Source organism: Lathyrus oleraceus, chromosome 2 (assembly GCF_024323335.1).
Source record: "Lathyrus oleraceus cultivar Zhongwan6 chromosome 2, CAAS_Psat_ZW6_1.0, whole genome shotgun sequence".
Lineage (NCBI taxonomy): Eukaryota > Viridiplantae > Streptophyta > Magnoliopsida > Fabales > Fabaceae > Lathyrus > Lathyrus oleraceus.
Window position 1 is genome coordinate 438,616,575 of NC_066580.1, and position 7,998 is coordinate 438,624,572.

Consider the following 7,998-nt stretch of genomic DNA (forward strand, 5'->3'; position numbering starts at 1 on the left):
CGATAATTATCATAAAATTCTGGAAATTGTGAAATTTCTGGTATTTAATAGAAAATTTTAAAAATTATGACATTTCTGGTATACATTTAGTAAAAATTGTTCATTTTTAACTTCATTAATTTTTCTAGAATAATTGATTCGATAAAAAAACCAATAAAATATATACATATATTAAAAACACTGCTACATACAAGAATACAAAACAAATTAGGATAACCTCATAACTTTATCTTTCTAGTGCCTAATGCGTCTCACATATGCTGATTCTCATGCTTTTGCATCTTTAATACAATTTTGTCTCCAACGCTCAGTGACAAGAAACAATGGACAATAGGGTTTCAACTTTACACGAACACAATTATTGTTGTTGACAAAACCAACAACAATGATTTTATGATTGCTCGTATACATAGGTGGAGCTAAGGCAAGAGGGGAAAATGTGATGTTAAGTCTCTTCGACAGAGAGACAAATACGACATTGTATCTATTTTACATGCTTTTGCATCTTTAATACAATTTTGTCTCCAACGCTCAGTGACAAGAAACAATGGACAATAGGGTTTCAACTTTACACGAACACAATTATTGTTGTTGACAAAACCAACAACAATGATTTTATGATTGCTCGTATACATAGGTGGAGCTAAGGCAAGAGGGAAAAATGTGATGTTAAGTCTCTTCGACAGAGAGACAAATACGACATTGTATCTACAAGTAATAGGGTAATCCATTATCAATATCCTGCACACCCAAGTGTTCTACTCGTAACACATTCCTAAATGTAAAGACTGTGTCATAGAACAAATTGGAAAACAATTGAGGTTGTTGATGAACTTGAGTATCTAATTGCATTCGAATCAAAGGCCACGACTCTTCATCCCATCCAATAAAAGCTACAATAGTATGAAAACCAAAATTCCCATCATCACTAACACCAACAATGTAATGAATATGTGGAATCATGGATGTAACAAATCAGGAAACTTGGACAAGTAAACATCTCTCGAAGAAGCAGTGGACGATTGACTTCTAGCCGGCATACTTGACGGTTGACTTTCAGTTGGTTTTATGGATGATCTCTTTATAGTCTGACTCCCCTACAAGCTCTCACCATACTCCCATTGTGAAGGATCACGATGAACATCACTTTCTTGACCTTTTTTGCTCTTCTTGACTCCCATCTTTGGCTTGTACTTCATCGATGGTGGAAACATAAAAGTTACGGATGAATGTGTTAGTTCCCGAACCTTTTTTTTCAACACTTTATGGCCTATGATATCCAAAGTACAGAAATATGTCTTCAACTCTTCACACTCTATTTCTAAATCCAATTATGTATGACTTTCTTCATGATTGACATCATGCTCTTCAATGTGTAATTTCTTCCAAAAACTATGAATTAGTTCTAAAGGAACAAGATTGCCTTGTATTTGAAAACCGACAAGTTGACACACACACAATAACACGTGTGTTGTTCTAATGAAGCAACCACATACATCTTGGTTTGCACCAACCAGTTTTACCCATTTTAGTTCCTTTCCAATATGTTGTATACACTGTCTCGAAACAAAACCGTGCAAGTTGGCACAAAATGGAGTGTTATACCGATGCTTAATGTTGATAATACTTTTTTGAAACCAGACTCTGATTAAACTTAGCTGCAACTTCAACACGGTGATTACAACATCTCAACTTCGACATAAATCTCCCCGACTTGTAGTCAACATGTTTTGAAGAAATGTTAATTTTAATTGGTAAATAATAGCAGAGAAAGTTTCTTCAATATGAAAATATGGGGGTACCAAGTATAAAAGAGGGGGTGGTAGGTTAAATGCTCCATTGTTTCAATACACTGATTCTACGCGAACCTTACATCATAATTTTCAGTGTCTTGTATGTTGAAGTGGGCCTTATTTTGTGTCAATTTCTAACATTGTCAAATTTCATACTAACATTTATGTTTTGTAACGAGATTTGTCATGAGTTACATAATGTTACTATTTCATATTTGATTTTGGTTTTACTATGACTTGATCTTAGTGTATTTTTTTATGGGAAGATACTGGTTCCCAAAGGTATTGTTTATGGAAAGCAAGCAAATCAAGGAGTTACTCAGGTAAAATTTCAACGAAGCAAGAGGTCATTTGTTGAGGAACACGCTGGATGGAAGTTGGATGGTCTTATAGTTCTCAATTCATATTGGAGGAATGAGGTCCAATGCCATGTCTATGTTTAAAGTAAAACCTAGTCATGGATCTAGGTTGTCTATCTAATGCCATTTTTGTGCATTACAGGATTCAACATACAAGTATTAAGAGGTAATTTTTTTGTGTGGATATTATGCACGCTCCTATAAAAAATGATCCAAGGATCAATTTTCTCTATAATATTGTCCATGATCCAAGGATCAATTTTCTCTATAATATTGTCCATAAACACATTGTCCATAAACACAGGGAGTTTCGTGGGCTCACATATGCTTGAAAACGAACGGGGTTTGCAGGGCAAAGGACACCAATTCCACAAAGCATGCATGTCACGTAGGTCAACGTGGAAGTGAAACAACACTCTTTCACTTCGTCGGTATCATTGATTTTGTTGCCATTATTCTTTTTAAGTCATTTTACTTGATTTTTGGAGTGCATTTATGAATTTTTTAGGCTTTAAACTCTCAACTAATGTCGTTTTTCTGGAATTCTATTTTAGAAGTGAAACTAAAGATTATTGATAAAAGTAAGTGTTTTTCACTAGCAGAATTGTTTTTCCTCAAAACAAATTATAGTCATCCATGTATTCTTTTAGTACATCAACAACAACAACAAAAAACGAAAAGTTAAATTTTGTTTAGAATATTGTTGTGAACTTTCAAACAAACATGTAATGTGAAGTTAGGAATTCTATACAAGCAGAAAAATAAAGGAACAATAATCACCAAATATTGAGAACATGTCGGGCATGTACGTTGGACTCCATAAAAATATTCTTGACGTTGAAATCTCCATGTTCTCTAAAGAAAACTTCATTGCTAAGTGGGGTTTTGATACAAGGTCTCAAATTGAATTTAGCATGTGTCTACTTACAATGGCGAGGTTGTATGCCAACGTTTCATCGACCATCAACATCCTTTTCAGAAATGAAAATTTTCACACATCGACCATGAAAGTCACAATTCAAGGAATCTCGTGCCTTCTGCATTGTCTCCTGAGAACTCCATCAAGGTACCACTATAAGGCTTGATGTTTGATTTAAGTATGTCTAGTTGCTTGTAAGTGACACACCAGAAGGCCTAAAATCTATTAAGAATGGCTTAAAATTAGTGTTCGATGCAGAAATAAAACAGCTTAAGCAGTCTGAACCCTGTTGTGAAAATGGAATATGACACAGCTTCTGGTGTGCTACGGGACGTAACGCTGGCTACGGGCAGACCGTAGCTTAGCTCTGATTCGTCATGTTTTGTTCTTTTCACCTGAAACAGAGAGAAACCAAAAATACCTCACAATTTTCATGATCAAAATCTACCACCATGGCTATAGCATACAAAACAATCTTGTACCTTAGTGTTAGACTTGACATATTTCATTCAAAAACACCAATGAAAGAAGATACACAAGTGTTCCTGCCAAACATCAGATTTCACTGAGGGAAGAAGACAACTCCATATCTTCCTCTGAAATCTTCTCATCCACAAGTGTTCCTGAAGAACTCCATTAATTGGTTTTTAAAAGGTTCTCTAAAACTCACTCCGCGAGAATATGACACAATAACCAAACCCTCATTTGCCCCATCCAAAAGAAGAATTCTTCAGATGTGAAAAAAGTTCTTTGTAAAAACCATGCAATTTTTAATGAAAATCTCCATATGATAACTTAAAATTGATCAAGGAAATGAATTAATGCTAAATAAGAAAAGCACTTCAGAAACATATTAACAATGTGGCCCAAGATTGTTGAAATCTGAGCATGAATAAGCAAGGCCTGACTTGAACAGGATCTATGCTATAGTTCTAAGGAGACCAGTACATAAGATCACTTTTTACCTTTTCGTGTACAATTTTTTTGTGATAACAGACCCACAGATTATCATTGTATGTCCTTTTAAGGTCCCTTTCCATTTTTAAGGCTTAACATAATCAACTGAAAAACAATGTCCTTTTAAGGTCCCTTTCCATTTTTAAGGCTTAACATAACAACTAAAAAAGTGATTTTTCTTTCCTAACTTTGAGGCAAGTGACCCTCTACAAATTAATGGACATTTACACACTCTACTTTTTCACTAAACCACCAAATATAGGATCCAAAATCACTAAAACAACCACCAAATATAGGATCCAAAATCCCTAAAACTATTAAACTTATTTTGGAAGGGGCCGCGCGAACGCAGGCCCCCACAGCAACAAATTATGATGTAGGCTCCACCACTTGGGTAGACCTTAGGCTAGCACCCCTCCTAAGTGCAATGGAGGTCACTTGCCTAGGCCATGGACCCTGATGATCATCCATTGACCCCATCCAGGTAAGTATGTTGCAATGAATCACACGCTTGTTCTTTATACCTCATGTTCCGTACTATTCACTCTAACAATTCCGATGTGGGACTAGTGTTAACATGATATTTTTTTGTGAAAGATAATCATCATTTAAATCTAAACTACTAAGACGTATTTGTTCCCAAGATTTAGTGTTGGAGTTGTATGTACACCGTTTATATCAACTTAGCATATCAACAATTCATACACCAACTTGACCCCTACTTACAACTTAGCAGATCAACAATTCATACAACAACTCACATTTGCAACCTCCATTAGGATTTATATGCATAACTTTGCTCTTGTTATGAAATCAACTCAGGTCAAATCTTACAATTTATATCAGTTTTTATTTAGTTTCAAGTTAACGTTTTTAATCTTGAAAACATAGATCAATGTTAATTTTGCTACTATAATGTTAGTTGCAATATTATATTTTATGCTAAAATAAAAAATAAAGTTTGAATAAATTGAAAAAAATAGAGTATCAATAATACAGACTTAAAACGTATATCACAAAAAAAATACAAATATATTTAACTAATGTTGTAGGACTTTACCCCTAAGGGAGCCCTTCCAGAAATTCTCAAAGGCTTGAGTTACCTCAAGCCTAAGAGGGGGTTTGGAAATAGTTTTCAACCAGCAATAGACGCGCCTCGGTTAGAACCTCACTAGCTGCGTCATTGCCCCAAGCACAAAGATAGAATTGAATGAAGAATAAGCTTCCTTTTTATATAACTTCAAGCTTATCTAATTCCTCTCATTAGCAATATGGGACTTAGAAGTTTTGGCAACAACTAAGACAAGCAAATAGTAGAAAAATAACCCCGTCATCAAACAAGTACCAAAGTTATTGAATTTTACTTACTTATAATCCAGCCACAAAATGACAATCTTCAACTCCCAGCTTTGACCCCTACTTTTTCTACATCCGAAGGCTTTCGGTGGAAAAATCTTTAGGAGACAAAGATGTGTTGATGGAATCATGAAGCACGCTGACCGAAGCTTAATCTAACATTTGTACAAACATTGACATGAAAATAACATAATCGAAGTAATTTAACGCAAACATAGCGCATGAATAAGAACTCACCTTGCAACAGGGGAGCTGTATTGAGCTAAACGATTTATTCCATCTTTTATTTAAGTAAGTCTTTAGCGACCTCACCATTTTCTTGATCAAAATCTACCATGGCTATAGCTCACAAAAGAATCATGTCGAAGACAAAGAGGCTTTTTACCTAAGTGTACAGATGCAGGCCAGCAGAACATTCATGCACTAAAATAAATTACAATGAAAGATGAAAGAAACAGTACTCTTTATTGCACAACAAGGTGATCGTTTTAACTTTTTCAAACAGAATGATTAAGCATATGGATTATACAAACTGAACCACTTCCGATTATGTCAAGATTTCGCATATAGATTATACAAACTGAACCACTTCCGAATATGTCAAGATTTCGCATATAGATTATACAAACTGAACCACTTCCGAATATGTCAAGATTTCAAAAGTTTTATCCAATCACTGGATTTCACTTAAGAGTATAAAAAGTAACAACTTCAGTGGGAAGGAGACAACTGATAATGTTTAAAAACTAGTCAATCATCAATATCAAGTGGGTCTAAGAGTCTCTTCTCTTGTATTATTCCATTTGTCTAAAGTTGAAGCATATGGTAAGTGATCTGATTATGATTTTCAAAGGCCAGCATAACAAATTCTTAATCTTGTTTTCTCACTTCTAAAGTGTAAAATACTGAAAGATTATCACATTTCTCACTTCTTAATCTTGTTTTCTCACTTCTAAAGATTTCTCACTTCAAAGAGCATAACAGAAAGATTATCATTCAGCTGTAAAATACTGACATCTAGTTTCCCGGAAGACCTTGTAGTAATACACATTTCCTATTAAATTTAAAAATTACTAATGAATAATAATGTGGTTTGTGAAATATTCAAATAAGTTACTAGAAAACCATGGACAGAAATCAAGCTTAAGAATCTTCAATGAACATTGAGAAAGTTGAACTAAATTGCAGAGCCCTCAAAATTGAGAACTCTTCCAAAAACTAGCGTATGCCGCTAATTGTGACGCTGACACGGTATTCTTTAGTAAAAGGCGAAAGAATAGTTCGCTATGTCATCATCACACGGCTCCGTAAATGATAGCAATGAGAGGTGCTTTCATTTTATATGTAAGCACTATAGTTTCTTTTATGCAGTAGAAGATGTGGGACTTGAGTATGATACCCACTCACTTGACCCCTACTTTTAATTACTAAAGTATCCCAATCTATAGCAACAAATGAACTTCAATGCAAATACAGCACATGAATAAAAACTCAACTTGCATCGTAACAATCTTTAAAACCCTCACCATTTTCATGATCAAAAGAATCCTGTAGCATACAAAAGAATCCTGTAGAAGATAAAGAGGATTTACCTTAGTTAGGCTTAACATATTTCATTCAAGAAGATAGTACTCTTCATTGCAAAACAAGGTGATAGCTATGGAGTATACAAACTGAGCACTGCCAAACAACATATTTCTTTTAGACTAAACTACACCGGCGACACCGATAATAATTTAAAAAATGAATAAATTAAATATAATCACAAATGTCGGTATATGTGTCCGACACACACATTTTTTCAGAGGTGTCGGTGTTGCATAGAACTATAGGATCTTTCTTTCGAAACCTCAATTCTAGCCTGGTGGTGTTTATCCCTAAATTAACATGGATGGATGATGAGATTTGAGAAGCAATTTTACATGGCAAGTTAATACAGACTCAAAACCCTTTTTTCACCCGACCCAAAACATCATTTGCAAATATTTATGAATATAAGGTGATTTTTTGAGAATGGAATTGTATTGTTTACCTTGCTTGCTTCAAAGAGAGAACATGCATGGAAGCTTCCCTTTCCCAAATAGAAATGGAAACAGTAAAAACGAGAAGCTGGAAACAGTAAAAACGAGAGACCTAGAATCCTTTCCCTTTCCCAAAGACAACTTGCTCGGTTTCCTTCTTCAAAGCATAAGAGTAACATTGAGATTCATGCTCCATTTATCAAAATCATCATGAACTACAGAGGAAGACAAAACGTTTATGACAAAATGCTTTTCCTTTCCTGTTGGTTTGGTAAAGTGTTTTATTTTAGTTCATTGTATTGTTGCCACTTAACCAAAAATGTTCAATTATATATTATATTTTATTAAATTTTCATTTTTTTAATTATATTTTTTATGAATAAATCAATCACTTGTTTTTTATCTTTATCATTTTCTAATTAAACTCAAATTCATGATCAATATTTTAACTAATAAAATATGATAAGATTAATTTTAAATTTAATTTATTATATCATATTTACTCCTTACGAACTCATTATCCCACCAATAAAATTGAACACTTTATTCTCCCCTTAATCGTTTGCCTAGTTAGGGATGAAAATATTAGACTT

At 34.0% G+C, this 7,998-nt stretch overlaps 2 protein-coding genes and 3 non-coding genes across 17 annotated transcripts in view; all 5 read right to left on the reverse strand.

The window, feature by feature from the left end:
- The window catches only part of LOC127120108 (uncharacterized), a 38,073-nt gene extending 30,361 nt beyond the window's left edge, over positions 1–7,712 (reverse strand). The window contains exon 1 of the mRNA XM_051050495.1: positions 7,654–7,712. The gene's annotated coding sequence lies outside the window, so the exon portion shown is untranslated. The remainder of the gene's footprint in view (positions 1–7,653) is intronic.
- LOC127120107 (uncharacterized) overlaps positions 1–7,721 on the reverse strand; it is an 83,615-nt gene extending 75,894 nt beyond the window's left edge. For 2 of the 13 annotated variants that reach the window (XR_007803085.1, XR_007803084.1), the window contains exons 1-4: positions 7,417–7,721; positions 6,911–6,952; positions 5,397–5,539; positions 3,554–3,799 (exon numbers count right to left, since the gene is read on the reverse strand). Coding sequence is in view for 7 of the 13 variants with exons in the window: in XM_051050488.1 (XP_050906445.1) it covers positions 3,679–3,799; positions 5,397–5,539; positions 6,911–6,952; positions 7,417–7,584 (474 nt within the window). In the remaining 6 variants the exon portion in view is untranslated. Of the gene's footprint in view, positions 1–2,821; positions 3,800–5,396; positions 5,540–5,621; positions 5,770–6,119; positions 6,439–6,910; positions 6,953–7,416 lie in introns of those variants that run through there. The other 11 variants (XM_051050493.1, XM_051050489.1, XR_007803089.1 and 8 more) reach the window with 10 other exon arrangements.
- Positions 4,360–4,520, reverse strand: LOC127124101 (U1 spliceosomal RNA). The gene has a single exon (XR_007803738.1). It is a non-coding gene; the product is annotated as a U1 spliceosomal RNA (small nuclear RNA).
- LOC127124381 (U4 spliceosomal RNA) lies at positions 5,081–5,230 on the reverse strand. The gene has a single exon (XR_007803896.1). It is a non-coding gene; the product is annotated as a U4 spliceosomal RNA (small nuclear RNA).
- On the reverse strand, positions 6,573–6,689 carry LOC127124627 (U5 spliceosomal RNA). The gene has a single exon (XR_007804097.1). It is a non-coding gene; the product is annotated as a U5 spliceosomal RNA (small nuclear RNA).
- Positions 7,722–7,998: the final 277 nt, after the last annotated feature.